General features: G+C 45.1%; 4 protein-coding genes across 4 annotated transcripts in view; 2 read left to right on the forward strand and 2 right to left on the reverse strand.

Annotated features, from left to right (window-relative positions):
• trmt13 (tRNA methyltransferase 13 homolog) overlaps positions 1-3745 on the forward strand; it is a 5078-nt gene extending 1333 nt beyond the window's left edge. The window contains 11 exon segments of the mRNA XM_063892308.1: positions 247-293; positions 372-438; positions 569-628; positions 700-769; positions 875-978; positions 1093-1386; positions 1504-1576; positions 1744-1818; positions 1898-2024; positions 2026-2274; positions 2529-3745. Of these exon segments, the coding sequence (XP_063748378.1) occupies positions 247-293; positions 372-438; positions 569-628; positions 700-769; positions 875-978; positions 1093-1386; positions 1504-1576; positions 1744-1818; positions 1898-2024; positions 2026-2274; positions 2529-2694 (1332 nt within the window). The 3' untranslated portion in view covers positions 2695-3745.
• On the reverse strand, positions 3720-7220 carry lrrc39 (leucine rich repeat containing 39). The gene is made up of 7 exons (XM_063892309.1): positions 6988-7220; positions 6229-6586; positions 5869-5977; positions 5636-5792; positions 5378-5514; positions 4988-5133; positions 3720-4880 (listed from the first exon to the last, which is right to left on the reverse strand). The coding sequence occupies exons 2-7, from the start codon at positions 6336-6338 to the stop codon at positions 4526-4528; spliced, it is 1014 nt and encodes a 337-aa protein (XP_063748379.1). The 5' UTR covers positions 6339-6586; positions 6988-7220; the 3' UTR covers positions 3720-4525.
• A 444-nt stretch (positions 7221-7664) lies between these two features.
• dbt (dihydrolipoamide branched chain transacylase E2) lies at positions 7665-14759 on the reverse strand. The gene is made up of 11 exons (XM_063891679.1): positions 14630-14759; positions 13272-13392; positions 12337-12412; positions 11588-11769; positions 11165-11292; positions 10796-11039; positions 10396-10562; positions 10245-10322; positions 9435-9626; positions 9281-9352; positions 7665-8988 (listed from the first exon to the last, which is right to left on the reverse strand). The coding sequence occupies exons 1-11, from the start codon at positions 14672-14674 to the stop codon at positions 8821-8823; spliced, it is 1473 nt and encodes a 490-aa protein (XP_063747749.1). The 5' UTR covers positions 14675-14759; the 3' UTR covers positions 7665-8820.
• Positions 14760-15989: 1230 nt separating this feature from the next.
• Positions 15990-21133, forward strand: rtca (RNA 3'-terminal phosphate cyclase). Its single transcript, XM_063891680.1, has 11 exons — positions 15990-16175; positions 16303-16403; positions 18735-18878; positions 19036-19159; positions 19497-19555; positions 19633-19774; positions 19866-19987; positions 20103-20161; positions 20412-20506; positions 20590-20694; positions 20774-21133. The coding sequence occupies exons 1-11, from the start codon at positions 16005-16007 to the stop codon at positions 20870-20872; spliced, it is 1221 nt and encodes a 406-aa protein (XP_063747750.1). The 5' UTR covers positions 15990-16004; the 3' UTR covers positions 20873-21133.
• The last annotated feature ends 320 nt before the right edge of the window (positions 21134-21453 follow it).

Raw genomic sequence — 21453 nt, forward strand, 5'->3', positions numbered from 1 at the left:
TAAGTTCAGTTTGATGCTTATACCTTTACCTTAGTGACATCATTGTGGTATGACTACTGTAACTGCAGTGAGACAGCCGGGTCCTTGTTTTACTTCTGCTGAATACTCAACTCTGATTGGTCGGATATGGCATCCTGTGTGCTCTTATTTGCAGCTCAGGTGATAGGTCTAGAGACGACAGCATCGTTAATATAAAATCACTGTAAATCTCAAATTATTGATCACTCCTCTGTTTCCTGTGTGCAGGAGGAGGGCAGCTGCAGGAGGATCGTGTGTCCTCTGGACCCCAAACAGTGAGTCAGATATTAATTATATTTAGTCAGCTTTATTAATGATCAGGAGGCTTAACGAACACTTCCTGTCTGTTTCAGCACCGTGAGTGAAGACAAACTGGAAAAACACCTGAAGAAATGCAACTCTAGGGAGAAGCCAAAGCCTGTGAGACCATTGTTATTATTGTTGTTGTTATTATTGTTGTTATTATTGTTGTTGTTATTATTGTTATTTATCTTTTCAAAAATACTTATTTATTCGAAGCTCATTGGAATGTAACTTTGACTTCCTGCAGATTTATTATGTGGAGAACATAAACGCTGGATCAGCTGACGGAGAGGAGACGCCCCAGCAGGTAACACTCACCTGAGAATGATGGTTGTAATCTTGGCGATATTAATACTAATGACGCCTGCTGTCTGTCAGGTGAGTCTGTGTGATCTCAGCCGGGCTCAGCTACAGTCTCTGCTGGACAAACTGAAGGCGGCAGCCACAGGTGAGTCTCTGTTTACCTGTGAGCTATTAAATAATAAAGATGATGATGATGATGATGATGATGATGATGATGATGATGATGATGGTGAGGATGGTGTTGTTGTAGGACTTCAGTGTTTGGAGGACGGCTTCCTGTCTCATCCCGTCGTTCAGGAGGAACTGGACAACCCAAAGAACGGAGACTCCGCCCACAAACACCTGAAGCAGCAGGTACACCTGAGCTCACCTGAACTGAAAACCATGTGGATTACAATTCTTTCAAAACTCAGGAAAATGTTCAGAGTTTGGTCTGTTGTTCATCTCTCACCTGTCAGGTGTGTGCAGTCCGCTCTGTTAGGTCACATGGAGGCGCTGGGGCTGCTGGGTAGGGGGCGGAGCTTCGTTGAGTTCGGTGCAGGTAGAGGGAAACTGTCCCACTGGATCCACGAAGCCCTGAAGAGACGAGACCACCTGAAGACCAGCAAGGATCTGAAGACCAGTGAGGATCTGCAGACCACCGAGGATCTGCAGACCACCGAGGATCTGAAGACCAGCGAGGATCTGAAGACCACAGAGGATCTGCAGACCACCGAGGATCTGCAGTTCCTGCTGGTGGAGCGCAGCAGCACGCGGTTCAAGGTAAACCACATTACTCCTTCCTGCTTTCCTTTCACAATAAAAGCCCTAAACATGCACACTAACTGTTCACCACTCAGAACCAGAACTTATGTTTATAGTGAGTTTTTGTCCGCTCAGGTGGACGGGAAACATCAGGAGGCTGGAGTTCAGTTTGAGAGGCTGCAGGTCGACATCCAGCATTTGGACTTAAGTAAGAGACCAGCATCTGGGTTTCTGTATGAAAGTCAAATCTGGATCAAAACTAGGACACAAACATCTGGATTTAGAAAATAGACACAACATCTGTGAGACAAACATCTGGATCTCTTTGGGTCCAGGGGAGTTCTGCTGTTGATCTCTCGTTTCTGCTGTCTCCAGGTAAAGTGGCGCCGCTCAGTGACAGGAAGCTGCCGCTGGTCGGCGTGGGGAAACATCTGTGTGGAGCGGCGACAGGTGAGAGCAGTGGTCCGCTCTGATTGGCTGGTAGAGAAGGTTTGAATAGTGTCACCTCAGCGTTTCTCCTCTGTCTCAGATCTGGCTCTGCGCTGTCTGCTTGACACACCGGGACCAAGACAGGAGACCGGACCACCACAGAAACGCCTCAAAACATCAGAACCAGAGGATTCAGCAGCACTGCCAGACCCTGGTTCTGGTCCTGGTCCAGGTTCTGGGCATGGCGGTGGCGCTGTGCTGTCACCACCGCTGCGAGTGGCGTCACTACGTTGGGAAAGAGTTCTTCCTGCAGCGAGGGCTCGGAGCTGAGGAGTTCTCAGCGTTCTGCAGGATGTCGAGCTGGGCCACGTGTGGAATGAGACCGGCCAATCAGGACGCTCCATGTCAGGATCCGACCACTCACAGAGGAGAGGAGGAAGAGCATGAACCGGCGGAGGAGACGGACGCTGTGAGCGGGTAAATATCTGACCTCGTGGGATTTAACGTCTTGGTTTACTGTTCTGGTTTTTATAGAAGCACTCGAGGGAGGGTGAGAAATAAATATTCAAAACAACAACAAGTACTTTAAAACACTTTAGATCAGTCGTAGAAAATGCATAACCAGAAAAAGAAACCCTCTCTTTCCTCTCAGGGCTTCCGTACATTTCTGTAAATAACAACAACTCCAGCAGTTTTTAAGCCCCCCCCCCCTCCATGTTTCCTCTCTGCAGGTTTCTGCCAGTGGAGGAGAGAGAGCAGGTCGGGCGTCTCTGCAAACAGCTGATCGACGGCGGCCGAATCCACTTCCTGCAGCAGAGAGGATTCAACAGCAAGCTGACTCGCTATGTGAGCAGTCAGGTGACTCTGGAGAACATCCTGCTGACGGCCGTCCCCTGAACGCCTCACTGCAGAGAGACATCTTGCTGACGGCTGTCCCCTGAACGCCTCACTGCAGAGAGACGTCCTGCTGACCGCCGTCCCCTGAACGCCTCACTGCAGAGAGACGTCCTGCTGACCGCCGTCCTCTGAACGCCTCACCGCAGAGAGACGTCCTGCTGACGGCTCTCCCCTGAACGCCTCACTGCAGAGAGACGTCCTGCTGACCGCTGTCCCCTGAACGCCTCACTGCAGAGAGACGTCCTGCTGACGGCTCTCCCCTGAACGCCTCACTGCAGAGAGACGTCCTGCTGGCCGCTGTCCCCTGAACGCCTCACTGCAGAGAGACGTCCTGCTGACCGCTGTCCCCTGAACGCCTCACTGCAGAGAGACGTCCTGCTGACGGCTCTCCCCTGAATGCCTCACTGCAGAGAGACGTCCTGCTGACCGCCGTCCCCTGAACGCCTCACTGCAGAGAGACGTCCTGCTGACCGCCGTCCTCTGAACGCCTCACCGCAGAGAGACGTCCTGCTGACGGCTCTCCCCTGAACGCCTCACTGCAGAGAGACGTCCTGCTGACCGCTGTCCCCTGAACGCCTCACTGCAGAGAGACGTCCTGCTGACGGCTCTCCCCTGAACGCCTCACTGCAGAGAGACGTCCTGCTGACCGCTGTCCCCTGAACGCCTCACTGCAGAGAGACGTCCTGCTGACGGCTCTCCCCTGAACGCCTCACTGCAGAGAGACCCTGCTGACCGCTGTCCCCTGAACGCCTCACTGCAGAGAGACGTCCTGCTGACGGCTCTCCCCTGAACGCCTCACTGTAGAGAGACGTCCTGCTGACGGCTCTCCCCTGAACGCCTCACTGCAGAGAGACGTCCTGCTGACGGCTCTCCCCTGAACGCCTCACTGCAGAGAGACGTCCTGCTGACGGCTGTCCCCTGAACGCCTCACTGCAGAGACACTATTTTTACAGCAGGGTTTTGGAATGAAAGTGTTTTATGTTTTTATTAAAGACTTTTTTACTGGGGTTCAATCTGTCCTCTGATTGAAATCAATCCTTTTATTTCTCATTTTTTAAAATTTGCACAAAATGTCCAACTTCAGCCCTGATCATAAATTGCAAATGATCATTTATTCTGAGAAGGATTCCCCTAAATGTTTGTTTACATCACTACATTTTTATTCTGTGGAATCAACACAATGTGAGATTATACACTTTTTACGGGAGTTAACAAACACTTGATGAAGGACATACAACATTATAGAAAATGTAAAAAGTCCCTGGAGAGGCACAGGCGTTAGAAACCAAACACGAACAGAGGCCCCGTTCCCCTCTCCTGTGGTGTGTTCTATAGGTGCATGTAAACGGGTCTGCAAAGGATAAAAGCCCAAAGTTCCGAAACATAGTGACATCACTATGGAACACTCACGCTCCTATTGGCAAGCGCTCCAGTACAGTGTACCTGATAGGCTAAGAGGCGGGACAACCTCTAAGCAGGTTGACCAATCACCATGGAGCAGGCCAGCTAGCCAATCAGAGCAGACGGGGCTCTGGTGGATAAAAAGAGGTGCTGCAACACAGGAAAATAAAGAGCTTTCTGAACATTAGAGCATGGAGACATGTCCCAGGAGAGACACAGAGCATGGAGACATGTCCCAGGAGAGACACAGAGCATGGAGACATGTCCCAGGAGAGACACAGAGCATGGAGACATGTCCCAGGAGAGACTCTGATAGAATAAGATTAGAGCCCCTGTAAAAGCAACATTCATGCACAGTTTGAGACCGCAGTAATGTAGGGTTTTGGCTCGTGTCAGAGTCTCTGTCAAACAGATGTTTAGGTGAATGATGCTAGCTGTTGACACGGTGCATGTTGAGCGCGGCGTGCGCTCTCTTCCTGGCCTCCTGGATGTAAACCTGCATGAACTCTCTTCCAAACATCTCCCTGTCCTCCTCCTCCTCCTCCTCCTCCTCCTCATCCTCCTCGCTGCTCCTCCTCCTACAGGGCAGCGTCACCTCCAGAGTCAGAGGGTTGTCCCTGAAGTTGACGAAGCGGAGTCTGGACATGTCCTCCATCAGCGGAGGGATGTCTGACAGTCTGTTGCTGCTGAGGACCAGCGTGTCCAGGTTCTGCATCCGGATGATGTTCTCCGGGAGTCTCTGCAGCTGGTTCCTCTGCAGCCACAGAGTGTGCAGCGCCTCCATCCTGAGGACAGAACCACTGATCAATGAACGTGATGAAACACTCCAGATATTATATCTGCAGAGCTTTTATTGTGAAAGGAAGGAGGGGGCGGGGCCTCTGGGACTCACCTGTCGATGTCATCAGGTAAAAACTCCAGGCAGTTTCCCCCCATGTCGAGCCACTCCAGAGCCGGCATGTCGAGCAGGCAGTCCGGCATGAGACTGAAGGCGTTCATGGAGAGGTCCAGGTGCTGCAGCTTCTTCAGGTTCCTCAGCTGAGGGTCAAACAGACCTCAGGTCAGACAGGGACTCGGGTTGTGGTCTTTAGCTGGTCTGTACCTGGTCTGTAGTCTGACTGAGGTTGTGTTCTGTACTTGGTCTTTACCCAGTCTGCTCCTATTCTGTACTCGATCTGAACCTGTTCTTTATCTTTATCTTTGTGGTGGTCTGGTCTGTGGTCTGCACCTGGTCTGTGGTCTGTACCTGGTCTGTGGTCTGTACCTGGTCTGTGGTCTGTACCTGGTCTGGCAGCTCACTCAGGTCCCGGTTCATGGCCAGCTCCAGCTTCTCCAGACTCTCACAGCCGCTCAGGTCTTCGGGAACAGACTCGATCCTGTTGTAGCTCAGCAGCAGCTCCCTGAGGCGGGTCAGCTTCCCTACAGAACCAGACCAGAAGAGGACTCACTGAGACAGAGTTGGACCAACTGCAGGACCTGGTCTACACCCCTGGATTCGGTGTTACTGCTAGAATAAAATAATGTTTGTGGATGTACTGACCGATGGGTTTGGGGATCTCTGAGACCCCGTTACGGGACAGATCCAGGACTATGAGGTTCTGGAAGCTGGAGATGAACTGAGGAATCTTCTGCAGGCCAGTCCGGTGGATCTGCCACTCCTGGACCTGGGTGAACTGGATCAAGCAGCCGGGCAGCGACTGAGACATGAACAGACGTCAGTCATAGCAGAGACCACCAGGTCCTTCAGGTAGACCTCCTACAGGGTCCACTTACCTTCCAGTCCTCCTGCTCGATCCGGAGGACCAGCCGTCCCTCTTCGGTCTGCAGCTTCTCCTTCAGCCGGGCCAGAACTGCCCGGTCCTCCCAGGCACCGACACTGAGCCTGAAGCAGGAACAGGGATTATTACAGACCAGGACTCAGGCAGAACCAGGAACAGGGTCTATTACAGAACAGGACTTAGTACGAGCTTTTATGGACCAGTACTCTGTGTTGAAGGAGACTTGAAACTATGGATTGAGATCATGAACTCATCCGGAATGAATCAAGAGACAAGTAGGAATATTTGGAGGTGTCGCCCCCTGCTGGACGTTAGAGGGAGAGCCGGTTCAGATTATAACACCAGTTTCTCTCACCTGCTCCTCCGGCTCCTCTTCTGATCCTCCTTCTCCACCTGGACTCTCTTGATCCTCGTTTCCCACAAGGCTTTGATGGAGCTCACAGAACTGCAGGCCACAACCACCATGATGACCACTTCCTGCTGACCACTTCCTGTTGATGACTTCCTGCTGACCACTTCCTGTTGATGACTTCCTGCTGACCACTTCCTGTTGATGACTTCCTGCTGACCACTTCCTGCTGATCACTTCCTGCTGACCACTTCCTGCTGATCACTTCCTGCTGATCACTTCCTGCTGACCACTTCCTGCTGAGCACTTCCTCTGGTGTCACAGTGAGTTTGAACAGGACGACCTCTTCCTGCCTCTCAGCATCCTGGGGGAAATATTACCTCAAATTATATTTTAAATACTCTTGGAACTTAGCATTAAGTATTCTTCCAGTATTCAGTAGTGTTGTTTGTAGTATTCAGTATTACAGCTGTTATAAAGAAGTATTCAGTCGTGTCTCCGTAGTATTGGTAGTATTAAGTAGTATTTCAGTGGTACTCAGTAGTAATGTTGTACTATTTATGGTTCTATTCAGTAGTATTTAGCAGTATTATTGTGAGTATTCAGTAGTATTTCTGAATAGTGTCTCACCTTACTCAGTAGTAGTATAACTTTAGGATCGTAGTATTATGTGAGAGTGTTGTGTCTCACCTGGTGTGTGTGTGCAGCAGTGTGTGTACTGTTTGTAGTATTCAGAAGCAGTATTGCAGTATTTTATAGTCTCACCTTGTACTGCAGGCGTCCTCCATGCTGCGTCCTGCGGCTGTAATCTGACCTCAGGTCTGTTTTTAGCCTCCAGGTCACATGACCCCTCCGACACAAAGACAGTCACGTGACGCTCTGCCCTTAATACACCTTTGATAAAAATGAAAGCAGCTCATCTGAATATCTGTATTTGATATCAAAATATTCTCTGTTGAGAAATCAAATGGCTTCACTTCGCCTGGCCTTAGACTTCCAAACAAACAGCCAGTCGCTCTTTGAGATATAAAGTATTTATACACACTCACACAGAGGGAGCCGTCTCTGTTGTGATTGGTCAAACACTTAAGAGACGTCCCGCCCCTTAGCGACCAGTTACAATTTATTGAAGCGCTAGTGTTCCATACTGACGTCACCATGTTCCAGAAGTAAACAAAGGAGTCCCATGGAGGCGTTTCAAAGTTCATGGTCCATTCATGTTTATTTTTTTCAGAAATAAAAATGTTGAGTTTTCTGATAAAAGTCAAAAAAATGTTTTCAGAAAAAAGTGAGAATTTTGATATTTTGAGAAAAATAAATGACAGTTTTTAGAAAGAGTTCAGACTTTGAGACTTTGGGGAAAAAAGTCAGAATTCAGAGCACAAAAACCTGTGTAACCCACTTCCTCTCAGAGATAAGTAAAACTCTCATTTAGTCCTTCAGTTTGTGCACGTCAGCTTTATTTAAAGTTCATCACCAGGTCAACACTGCATTAGTATAATAATCTACACGCACCCCAAAGAAATATAGAAAATAACCAAAGTTAATCGTTTTTTTACACCTTTTACATTTCGCTAAAAACACAGAAAACAGGAAATATTTTTTGAACACAGACAAGTAACATCCAACCATGTGCTTTTTACCCAGCAGCCACCGGGACAACCAGGAAGTCCAGCAGAGAGGGGGGGGTCCGCTGCTGATATCTAACCAGATACATATCCTGTACATTCATGTATAGGATATATATCTCTGTAACAGTCTGCATCACGTTCAGCAGAGGACACAGGAGGACCAGGACTGCTCTGATCAGCAGCTGATTTATTTACAGTTTCTGGAGCAGATCCAGCACTGACAAAAACATGATTTGTTATAAATTTACAGAAACACTAAAAAGAAACAGAGGGGAATTCACAAAGGAGAGACCGAGGCCGCCGATAGCTGTGCTAATAAAGAGATGAATAATATCCCAGCCAGACACACAGTTTTGCGTCTGATTGCAAATAGAAAAGGAAGCCCAGGATTTATGAAACAGATAGAAGTGATTCCTACTTCAATGTATTCTGAATGATATATTGGAAACGGATATGTAGAGGAGCTTTATCAATTTCACTGCACCCCATAATACAGTTTGAGCCTCACCTGCTACAATACCTGCTGTCAGGGTCAGAAATGTACAGATTGTACATGCATGTCTATGTTTATACACACGTTTGTATGTAAATAGCCAACCTGTTACGGTGTGGATTGAACTGTTTTTTCAAAGGAGATAAAGAGCTGCATATTTCCAAACTTTAATAGGTGTACATTTCACAGGAGTAGAGCAGTTAGCTTAGCATTAGCTTAGCATTAGAGGCCTCCTCTGTGAATTCCCCGAGTGTGTTAGTGTTGAAGTCGTGGGTTTGATGCTAAACCGGCTAACGTTCAGACTTTAACCCCAGCTGTCAGTGAGCCGTCGTCAACATGATCGACAGGCCCCTCCCCCGGCGCCCTGCTCAAAGGCAACAAGGAAACAAGTGAACAAGAAGGCCTCCGACAGGAAGGTGAGGCGAGGCGGCGGGAAGGAGGCCCCCGGGGCTGATGGGAAATAATGCTCTCTGTTTATTTGAGGTCCAGCACCATGCTGGCCGGGTTCTCCAGGTACTCTCTCCACAGGTTGGAGAACCGGCTCATGGTGGCGCCGTCGATGATTCGATGATCCGCCGACCAGCTGACGTTCATGATGTGAGCCCGGACCACCTGACCGGCGGCGTCGAACCTCGGCAGCACCTGAAGGGGCAAAAACAACAACATCAGTTATTTTATTCTGGATTTTCTCAGCTTTTGTTCCTTCAGAGAACATGTATAGAAGATTCCCTCTGACTCTGGTCTAGTTTTGTTTTTAGATTTTCTACATTTAGCATTTGAAACAGCGGTGTACCACAGGGCTCTGTATAAGGACCTCTGTTTTGTTCCGTCCGACGTTAAATAAGGTGAATATTTTATAGCAGATTTCTAATGTTTTAAATACTTGTAGTGAACCCTTTCAATATTTCATTTCCCGGTAAGGTTTGAGACCCACCTGGATTTTTCCTAGAGCTCCGATGGCGACCTCAGGAGGAAGAATGACGGGTTTGGCGTACGTCCCTCCGATCTGTAAAACACAGGGAACCCGTCAGATCTGCAGCAGGTTCTGTAAATGTTCCTGATGTTGTTCCCGATGTTCCTGTACTCACCGATCCGATGTTGGACAGCGTGAAGGTTCCTCCGGTGAGCTCGTTGGTTCCCAGCTGGCCGGCGATTCCGAGCGCCTGCAGCCGGTTTAACTCCTGAGCAATCTCGAAGACGCTGAGCTGCTGCACGTTCTTCACGTTGGGAACCAGCAGACCCTGACTCGTGTCCATCGCCAGCCCAATGTTATGAGACGCCTGCAGCACGAACACACAGATAGCATGTTTACTACGATATACCTGCAGCTGCTCTCCGACATTTCAGTCTGGGAGATTTTTAAAAGAGAACAAACCAGGCTGCACTCCTGAGAACGAGACATCCCGATCTTCATATTTAATTCATGTGCAACAAATGAGCATCATGTTGTCTGTGCTCATATACGTGAACCTCATGTAGTTAGTAAGTACACATTATCCTCGTATTGATCCAAAAGAACACCGGTGGCATTCAAAGGGCTAAACGGTGAATATAAAAAGTGTTCGTTATGATCAGGACTACATTTCATAGAAAGATCTAACTCAATTAAAGTACAAAATAATATTTAATTAGATTCACATTTAGTAATGTATATAATGATTTTATATAAAATACAATAATAATTTGATACAAAATGAGAGCCAATAAAACATCTAAAGTATAATGAAACTAAATTAAATTATTCATTAACCTGATCCAAGAACTGGAGCTAACAACAAAACAGTTCAAATACATTATTACAAAAATTCAATAAATATAAAAAGCTGAACTAGAGCCGACACAGATCATATACCAACAGAACTAAGTGGAAATAACTAGAGTATGTAGTAATCCTGTACCTTGTAGGTGATGTTCTGGCAGCCCTCGTCCAGCGATGAGTTGAGGATGGGGAAGTGAAGCAGTCCGAGGGAAGCCGCCTGCACCAATCAGAGCACAGCGTTAGCACCAATAGAGAGCCCTTTAACCAATCAGCTTTGAGAAGAGGAGTACCTTGATGAAGAAGGGCATGTAGCTGAGTCTGACCCCCCTACTCTCGCACAGAGCCTTCAGCTCCGTGCGCAGAGACACCAGCCGGCTCAGGTCCACCTCGTCACAGTACCCAAAGTGAGGGATCCGCAGCGCCGCCGTCATGGTGCGCACCATCGCACGGTGGAAACCTGGAAGATATTTCCCTTTATGTATAAATCCATCGTATTTAAGTTGCGGTGGTGGCAAAGTGGTTAGGGGCTTGGCCTGGGGGACTTGAACTGGTGACCTTCCAGCTACCCGGGCGCCGTACATATGGCAGCCCACTGCTCCTAACACTAGGACGGGTCAGACGCAGAAGATCGAGTTTCCCCACGGGGATTCATAAAAGTACCCGTGTTCTTATGGCGAGTGAGTTTCTGACCTTTGAGCGGCTCCGTGACGTCTTTCCCGGTGAACACGGGTCTGGGGATGGCTGTCGGGATGAGAGGGGCAGGTTTTGCTGCCGGGAGGCTGGTGGGCCGGGCTGCAGCAGGGGGGGGAGGCTGGATCTCTTGGAACAGCGTCGGGGCAATAATGGCACCGGTCTGCTTCGCCAGGAAGTTCAGGATGTCCTCCTTCAGGATCCGTCCGTCACGACCCGTCCCGATCACCTCACTGAGCTTAATCTGGGGGGGGGGGGGTCATTGTAAATCTGCTTATCTTTTGTCAGTAAAAACCGTCCCGTTGACGTTTTCATCGTCACTGTCACGCTGATGATCGGTCAGAATATCTGTCTCTGTGCAGGACTCACGTTGTTCTCCATGGCGAGGCGGCGCACAGCGGGGGTCGCCTGCGTCTTGTGACCTTTGATCTCCTGGTGAGTGTGCTCCTCTCGAGCCATGGCCGGCGTCTCCACCACGTCCTCCTCCTGGATCACCTCTGACCAATCACAGACCAGTAAAGTAACTAAGTGCATTTACTCAGATACTCTACTTTCAGAAGTACTTATACTTTACTCAGTATTTCCATGTGATGCTACTGTGTACTTTTACTCCACTACATTTATTTAGTTGCTAGGCAGATCTGGATTAATGATGGTAAATATAATGAACCCTTAAATCAGACTTTAGTTCACCTGGAGTAAATTCACAAGTTACCCTGCAGTATACAAAGCCATTAAAACTACACACAAGCAGTACTTTCACTGCGTAGAGTACTTGAGTGTTCTGCTCACCGGAGCTGGACTCGGTTTCGATGTCCACCAGCGGTTTCCCCACCAGCGCCGTGGCGTCCACCTCGTAGTACAGCTTGGTGATGACGCCGTCGTAGCGGCTGGTGATTGTGACGGACGCCTTGTCGCTCTGCACCTCGCAGATGCTGTCGAACTGAGACACCTTATCGCCCTCCTTCACGTACCTGAGGGACACGGACACGTACTTAGACCTATTCACATGCCGTGATGTCTTTCATTGTTGTAAAGCACTTTGAATTGCCTTGTGTTCAAAGGTGTTCATAAATAAACTGCCTTAGAGATGTCTCTATTAAACCTCCTCAGATCCTCTTTTCCATACACTTCTTTCCTAAAATGAGGAATAGATTTATAGTTGTAATTTTCCATCTTTTTGATTGTATTTAAATCAGAATCAGATTTATTAAGTAGGTTCACATGTATGACTTATTTCCTTTGGTCCCAGTGGTGCAGACATGAACACAGTGAGAGAAATACGTTGTAGAAAAATAAATAGTAACATTATTTTAAACAATTCCAAAACTATATAAAATCATTTTAAATAAAAAGGGAAATTTAACAAAATAGAAATATTCACGAAAACATTTTAAATAGTTAAAATATGACAAATAGCACAATCTAAAGTGCAGAACAAGAAATGTGCATAAAAGTCATGCAACTGTTCTGTGTGTCCGTGTGAAACTGGGGTACAAATAGTGTATAAACACAAATAATATCAATAAAGTTTATCGCACCACTCCTTCACCGTCACCTCCATGATGCCCTCCCCGATGTCGGATAGCTTGAACTGAACGATCGGCCCTCGGCTCACTGCAGAGGAGGGGACAAGAGTCAGTATCATAAAGGTTTAAAATGATGATGAAACGAGTCTATCAGGATTCTTCCAAGTCATTAAACCATCCGAGCAGGAGGAAGAGCAGACAGTTTCAGTGTTCTGTTTCAGGATGCGTAAAAGAAGAACGAGATTAAAATAAAGACTTTTTTGTGTGAACTTCCTGGATTCCTGAAACCTGAAGGACCAGATCTGAAATGAATGATCTTCAGGTCATAAACGTCCCACTGTTAAACCTACTACCAGTAGTCTCTCCTGGGACATGTCTCCATGCTTTAATGTTCAAAAAGCTCTTTATGTTTCTCAGACTGCCTGTGCTGCAGCACCTCTTTTCACCCTGTCTGAAACCAGAGCTCAGCAGGAGTGTGAGTGTTCCATTATGATGTAACTATGTTTCAGAAGTGAACAAAGGAGTCTAATGGAGGCGTCTAATGCATTTTGAGAGAAAGAACTTCTAGCTGCTCTATGAAAATATGTTTCAATTTTAAACTCAAAGCTCGTTTCTTAAAACTGTGAACGTGGAAATCAAACCAAAGTAGGCGTGTTTGACTTGCAATGAAAAACAACTCAAACATGAGATAAACACTTCTGAAGACTACTCAATTATAACATTGAAATGAAAGGCTTGGAATGTAACTCTCCCGGTGGTTTTGGAAGATTGGTTAGTGTTTGATCAACACAGAGTGAATTGGTAGAGAGCGTCACAGATACAAAAGAGTTAGAGTTAAACTAGGAAGTAAAGTCACTGCTGCGTGTTTTCTTACAGTTGGACCAAAGCCAGTCCCAGGTATTAGTGTGTGAGTATGTGAGTGTGTGTGTGTGTGTGTGTGTGTGTACCTGTTGCAGTGTGCAGCGTCCTGAACAGCTGCAAGCTGCGCTCACACCTGAAGGAGAGCGGCTGCACGGAGCGCTGAGGCCGGAAGCTCCGGACACACCGGCTCCGAGCCTGCAGGCTCAGCTGAGGGGACAGACATACTTTGTTACTTTGGAGTACTTTAAACACATTATATTACACAATCAGCTGAGGGCAGCAGGAACAGCATATTCTGCTTGAACTGCTTCAGTTACATTACTTTAACTGAGCTTCATTTAGCTAAATATACACATTCAAGTCGATTTATCTGAATCATTCTTTAACTTCAGGTTAAGAAAGCAGCACTTTTTGGATGAGAAAAAGGAAGTCAAACTTAACATCAAATAATCCAAAAGAGCTTTACAATTTCAGATGACCTCTCACACTTGCAAGATTTCAGAGCAGCACATAAACAAGTAACTATAAATATATTATACAAACACTAGAGGTTAACAGTTATGCAACAGTGCAGCTGCTTTGAATGCATACAGGTGCTTGAGTTTTATGTATGATGTTCTTGTGTGTTTACTTTATTTTGCCCATTAGCTCCACTATGGATATCATCTCTAATATAATTTTGATGTGATTATAGAGAATGAGAAGACTAAAAGTCTGGCCGCACTCTCTTTGTGTATGTAGGCTCACTAACTAGTGGTATAAAGTACTGAATCTGCACTGTAGTATCGGAGTACTTTCAGAGTGTCTTGTGTACTTTTACTTCACTAATGATCGGATAATCAGATCACAGACCGTTAGCATCAGTTAGCACCCTGCGACCTCGTTCATCTGCAGGATGCTAACTGAAGCTGCAGGTTAAACAGCAGTTAGCATGTTAGCAGACAACACAGCTGTAGTACTATGCTGACTTGTATGCACCCCACAAACATCATGCATGACATTAATGAACATCAGGTGAACAACATGGTGTTATTTCTTAATACTGTGAACCATGTCCATGCTAAGCTCTCTGAGAATTAATTCCACATTTATTTTAAAGCTAAATAGTTTTTTTTAATACTTTATTTTAACGATCGTTACAACTTTGACCTTCTCTCACAATTTATTTCCTTATGTTGTTTATGTTTGCACCACCATACACCAAGACAGATTCCTTATTTGAGTAAAACTGACAAAAAACTTGATTCAGATTCTCTGTTTTTAATCCAGTCTGTTAGCATAGTTAGCATCATAGTTAGCAGCAGAAGTTACAGAAGCTAACAGGCTAGGCTAATGTCTCTGACCCAGCGGCTGACGGAGTGATGACAGCCAGTGTTACCATCAGAAACACATATTTAAACGGAACACATTAATACATATAACTCTTTAAATCCTAGTTTCTCACCAGCCGCCGGAACACAGTGAAGGAGCCTCTGGTCACCGCTGCCATCTTTACTGTCTACCGCTGGCGTCACAGCTGCACTCCCCTCCCAGCAGCCAATCAGAGCGGAGTATATTGTTCTCCCTCACAGGCGGCAGACTGATTCCAGAAAAACGTCTCAGTGCCCCCTGCGGTCAGTGGAGAAACTGCAGCAGCAACATTAATAGGAATCAATTAATAATAAAGACAATTCGTTTTTTTTAAACACAGATAAGAACACCATGGTAAAAAACAAAACAAAAAGCAGCCGTATTTTATTTTTTAAATGACTATTTAAAAATAAAGAACTAGCTGGTAATGTAATAGCAGTAAAACAAAAAACCCAGATCAGAGGATTACAATAGAATAGAATTACTTAATTGATCCCAATTTGGGAAATGTTTTCATTGCAGCAGAACAATACAAAAATAAAATAAAAACAAGACAATGTAATTACAATGAATAAAATAGCCCTTAAAAAGAAACTAACATTTGTTTTATTATTATTTATTATTAATTAATCAAATGTATTTAGCATGTTTTAAAAATAGATATTGAGTTACTTTTATTGTATGTTATATTTAAACATTTATTTATTCGTATCCATTTTTTCTTAAGAAGTAAACTTGGAAACTTTCCTATATTTTTTCCTATTTTTAATCTTACTTCATTATTTATTATATGAGACAAAATCAGTGGTGTAGTCACCGTTTACCGGAATTTAAAAGCTGTTAAAAATATAATGATATCTAATACACTTTAAATAGGATAAACTATATTAACTTGTGCTTTAATGCATCTGCTTCTAATTGTCATCGTATTGTTATTCCTATTACTCTCATCAGGAGGCAGTGACTGTGCAGCATCCCTCTTTTAGAAAGTGACTCCTGCTGCAGATCCCTTTGCGGCCTACAGGGGTCGACACCTCTTACGCACCAGAGGCGTAAAGTTCTCTGAAACGCCGGAGCAAGACCGGAAATGGATTTCAAAATAAAGGGTACGTTATAGAAAATGTTTTATGCATTCAGTACTTATGCAACTATACTGTCCTGAGTAATGCTGTTCCTGTGGGAAGAACAAATGTTTTGCTTTTACTCTGTGAATATGTTCAACGGTTATGTTATACTTAGCAGCGGTGTGTTATCGAGTATTATCAACCTCGGAAATGTCCGAATTGTCCAATCAAAATCGAATATTCAATTTGTATTCATATTTTATTAGAAAAGAAACAAACTGGCTTCAAAAACATACGAAGTTAGATTTGATGATGAGATGTATCATTTAAAAGCCTATTATCTAACAATAAACAACTACGGGTAATTGTTCACAGCAGCAAAACAACTACTCGTTTTATTCTGAAATGCACCGGAAGTGTATGAGGCTGTTCCATCTAACTCGACACACAGAAGTTGAAGCAGCAGCATCTCTCCGGCGGATCAGAAGCAGACTCTCTATTAAACAGCTAAAGTTAGGTGTTGGTGAGAAGATGGAATCTGAGGCGATGGAGATCGACGGAAGCGTGATGGAGGGCGTGAGTAGATCAAATAAACACTTTAATATCACCGCGCTGCTAACACGCTAACAGAGGAGCTAACCGCTAGCAGGCTGTTCTGACCGGTGTGTGATGAGTTTCCTCCCCGCATTCTGTGCCCCTGCAGGGTGGGCAGATCCTCCGGGTGTCTGCGGCGCTCAGCTGCATCACAGGAACCTCCGTGAAGATCACAAAGGTCCGGGCCGGCAGGAGCACGCCGGGGCTGAGGTGAGTTAGCGTTAGCTCAACGGTAGCTCAAACCCCCAGAAGGAAGAGCGATGAGGCAGATTTTTGCGAAGGGACTCAGTGGCCAAAGGGTGGTACTACAACTCAAGTGACGTCATTTTGGCCCAAAAGGGCATTTTCCCATGGACTTACATTAGAACGATAAGTAGGTGCTTTATTGATCACAAATTAGGAAATTCTTGTGTAACAGCAGCAGTGTGTTCAGGCATGAACATATTTAAAAGCTGGAGTAAAGTATAGACATAATAAAATAAACCGCAAAAATAAATATATATATATATATATATATTAGATAGATAAATGGATACCTTATTTATCCCAAGTTGGGAAATTATTTTGTCACAGCAGCATTTTGAGTCAATCTAAAATAATTATAAAATGACTTAAAACCTTATTTTTACAGTCAATGCTTAAAACACAGAATAAAATAAAAATAAAAACAAGATAAAATAAATAAATATACACATAGTCTCAGTAAAGATACTTATATTTAGAATATCTCAACATTATAAAATATACAGAATGAAATAATAAATACACCAATCTGTTCAACATATAAACATATTGTACTGAATTATTTTTGCTAAATAAACTAACCAGCACGAACCCTTTTTATAAACCTTATTTAAATCATTAGGGTGTAAATGTTGTGAAATGTGTTTTAAGGCTGAAATCAGAGATATTTTCTCTATCCATTCATGTGACTGGGCCGAGAGAGGGAGAGCGGAGGTTGGTTTAAGAAAAAACTCAACTGCGCACGCTCAGTGGGCCTACATACGGGTAATTTTCTATGCATTTCGGGCCTCGTGCGCCACTGAGCGAGTCTCATAGGAATGAACGCAGCCCCGCCTCTCTCTTTTTGCAGAGACATGGCCAGGAGCTAGCAGGCTAACGTTAGCCTATTCATTAAAGTGGAGCCGCTAACTTACTCTGCAGATAACAATAAAAACAAAAAGCCTGCAGTATTTCTATTAACTTCATTATATCTAACAACATGCTGGATTCAGGTTAAGATCGTCTGTTTGGATAAAAGTTTATTTCATGTGCTGCTGTTGGGAAACTTTGATCAAACGATATCGTAGCATCAATGGAGACCAGACTCTATGCAACGGTTTATAAAAACAAAGAGTTTCTGAAACGATCATAACTTCTTTAAGAGTCATTTATTAATTTAGTTAATTTACTAAAGCTGCCTTAAAGTTCTGCACCCTCCCTCCCTCCTGCAGAGGCTTGTAAATGAGTGTAAATGAGACAGAAAACTTAGCAGATTCTGTGTCGCAGTCTTTCTTCTGCAGCCCGCAGCTTTGCATCATGGCTGGTAATTAAGTTTATCGATCTGCTGGAAGGGTCTCATGTTTGCCGATTTCACTAAAAGACTCCCAGGATCACACAGCTGTTTAAATAATAGATGTTTTATATATTTATTTAGAGTGAAATTCAAAACCATGTCAGATTTGTTCAAATTCTGAAAGGAGTTCTGGTTATCATTGTTTTTATTATTATAAAATGAAGTCAGCTAACATACTGAACGAAGAGGCAAGCACTCTGTATTCAAATCAGAACACAGCCATGGTAAACGATAGTGAGGAGCGGTGTATAAAGGAACTGAAGTGTATTAGTCCCCTTCAGATACTTTAATGGTGTGTGTGTGTGTGTGTGTGTGTGTGTGTGTGTGTGTGTGTGTGTGTGTGTGTCCATTGTTTTTGTTATCATGAAGCCGAACACCCTCAACACTAAAAAGAAGTCTAGTTGGTAGTTTTAAATAATGATGATAATAAAGGAATCACTAAAATGCTAAATGTAGCTTTGTTAGCATTTCTCAGGCAGAATCAGGATGGAGTTTATTGCCAGGTACGATTGTACATTCAAGTCATTTGTTTGGTGGAGCAAACACAAGAAAATCAGGTCAAAATATAACGGTTATAAAAAGACAATATTTAATGATGTTACATTTCATTAAACTTCGATGATGCTTTCATCCAAAGAAACTTACAATTGTAAGCAGCAAATATATCAAAGCAAATTCCTCGTATGTGAGAACCTACTTTGTAATGAATCCCATTCTGAATAAGTGCATTAAACCATAAAGAAACCATCTCAAAAACCAGAGTCCCGCAGCTACATTTCTTTTCTGTAAACCCAGTCAGTTTAGCGGCCCCTGCCTTAGCTTCACCTACAGCCAGACCTTTGTCAGGACTCCGTAGAGTTTTTATTTTGGCTAAGATGCAGTGGAGACAGACAGCTGTGTGTAGATGTTTAATATTGTTTGCAGTTGCTGTATTATAAATATATATGCTTTGTGTTTGTGTGCAGGCCTCAGCACCTGAGCGGCCTGCAGCTGGTCTCAGATCTGTGTTCTGGGAGTCTGCAGGGAGGAGAGATCGGCTCCACTGAAATCAGTCTGACTCCAGGAAAGATCCAGTGTGGAAACCACACAGCCGACCCACAGACAGCGGGGTGAGTCCGTCCGTCAACGTCCAGACGTATTCACTAAGTGTTCATTCATAAAACTTGTATCTGTTAGGTGAGTGTAAAGGATGTGAACTGCTCCCCGGAGCTGGACAGGACATCAATAACAGTTCATCTTATTAATCATATATAATGTGTGTGTTAGGAGTGTGTGTCTGCTGCTGCAGGCGTCCCTCCCCTGCGCTGTGTTCGCTGACGGACCCTCACAGCTCGTTCTGAAGGGAGGAACCAATGCAGAGATGGCTCCTCAGATCGACTACACCGTCAAGGTACATGCACTGGAAATGCACTGTATACCACTACAAAAGACACTTTAAATACAATAAATGAACACTCTCAATACACACTATAAACACCAATTACATCGTAAATATACATTGTACACAACACTGCAAACACACCTTTATTAACACTGTATAAACATTGTAAATAAACCCTGCTCTACACTGGAGATACCTCGTGTAACACTGTGAGTAATCTCTGTTAAAACACTTTGAAAACACTGTATATACTCCCTGTTTACAGACGGTATAAACAGTGCCATTCCACTTTAAGTTAACAGCCTGTAAATATGGACAGATGTTAACAGCTGGTTTTCTCCTTCAGGTGTTTAAACCAACCATGGAGAAGTTTGGAGTCCACTTCGACTGTGACGTCAGGCTGAGGTCAGTTTGCTGCTCAGTAGAAACATGTCTGTGTGTGTTACTGTCTGTGTGTGTGTTTAACTGTGTGTGTGTTTCAGGGGGTACTACCCTAAAGGTGGAGGGGAGGTGATGGTGACGGTGAACCCGGTGAAGGAGCTCCAGCCGGTGGTGATGACGGAGAGAGGGAAGCTTACCAAGGTCTACGGCCGCGCCTTCGTGGCCGGAGTCCTGCCCTACAAAGTAAAGCTGCCTCTGTGCTGACAGGAAGTGATGTCACAGCGGGTGTTGGATGATCAGCTGACCTCTCTGTGTGTGTGTGTGTGTTCCTCAGTTGGCAAAAGACATGTCAGCCTCGGCGGTGCGCACCATCAGGAGAGAGATCAAAGACCTGTACATCAACATCCCCGCGCTGCAGGAGAAGGAGAAGGCCACCGGGAGCGGGAACGGCATCATGTAAGAGTTCACCGTCAGAGAGGATCATGGGAAACGACAGCTGTGACACAGTGGTGCAGGCGTCCCTGTGATTCAGCGCCCTCTCTGATTGATCTCTCTCTCTCTGTTTTTGCAGAATCATCGCAGAGTCCTCCACAGGGTGTGTGTTCGCAGGATCGGCCCTTGGGAGGAAAGGTGAGCGCCTCAAACTGACCCTGAAAAGTCTTGAAATCTGCAGCAAAGGGATAGAGCACATGATATAATTATCATTATTATAATTAATACATTAAATCAGCTAACATACTGCATGGAGAGTCAAGCACTCGCTATTCAAATCAGATCACAGCCTTGGTAAATGATAATGAGCAGCGGTGTATAAAGGAACTGAAGTGTATTAGTTCCCTTCAGATACTTTAGTGTGTGTGTGTGTGTGTGTGTGTGTCAGGTGTGTATGCGGATCAGATTGGTGCTGAAGCTGCTGAGATGTTGCTGAGAAACGTCCGACACAACGGCTGTGTGGATGAGTTCCTGCAGGACCAGGTGAGACTCGCCTCATGACATCACTGTGACATCACTGTACATACGGTGTCCTGAGAAGTGACCCCTGACCTCCTCCTCCTCAGGTCATCATCTTCATGGCGTTGGCAAAGGGAACGTCCCGGATCCGGACCGGACCGGTGACGCTTCACACACAGACGGCCATCCACATCGCAGAGAAGATGACTCGGGTGGGTGGACATTTAGACACATGAACTGATACTTAATAATTTAAGTGTAAATAACTAAGGGTTTTATTTGTGTTTTCAGGCAAAGTTCACGATAACAAAGTGTGACGACGAGCTGAGCAACGACGACACGTTCATCATCGAGTGTGAGGGGTCAGGAGCAGCTAATGCACACATGTAGACACACACACACACACACACACACACGCACACATAGACAGACACACACACACACACACAGACACATGCACATGAAGGGACACGCATATAGACAGCTGTAGAGAAACACACACAAATCGCGTACATACTCACCTGTAGAGACATGAACACACACACACACACACACACTGCTGCTCATGGCCCCCCCCCCAGCTGCTGTCTCTCAGGGTGTTTCATTAAAACTGTAATAAATCAATAAAACTGTTTCTGTTTTTTAAATCTCTTCATGCTGTTTTTGTTGTTCAGGCTCTCTGACTTCTAAAAACAATTAGTCCTACATTTCCCATCATGCATCTGGACAGTCTCCATAACTGGGACATAATCCTAATTTCAAAGGTTTAATGAGAGGGGTAAAACTGGGAGTTTGGTGGGGTGTCAGACCACAGTTAAAGGGAGATGTGAACCCAAGAGCGTGGAACACCTGGGAGTCTAGCCTCAAGGTAAACCCGGACATTTATCATGTGAGGTAAACCGGAGAGTTTAATATGAAGATTAAGTAGAGTTTAACGTTGGGGGCGAAGTCGAACAACATGAAATGTGAAC

The sequence above is a fragment of the Eleginops maclovinus genome, chromosome 9 (genome assembly GCF_036324505.1).
Source record: "Eleginops maclovinus isolate JMC-PN-2008 ecotype Puerto Natales chromosome 9, JC_Emac_rtc_rv5, whole genome shotgun sequence".
Taxonomy (NCBI): Eukaryota; Metazoa; Chordata; class Actinopteri; order Perciformes; family Eleginopidae; genus Eleginops; species Eleginops maclovinus.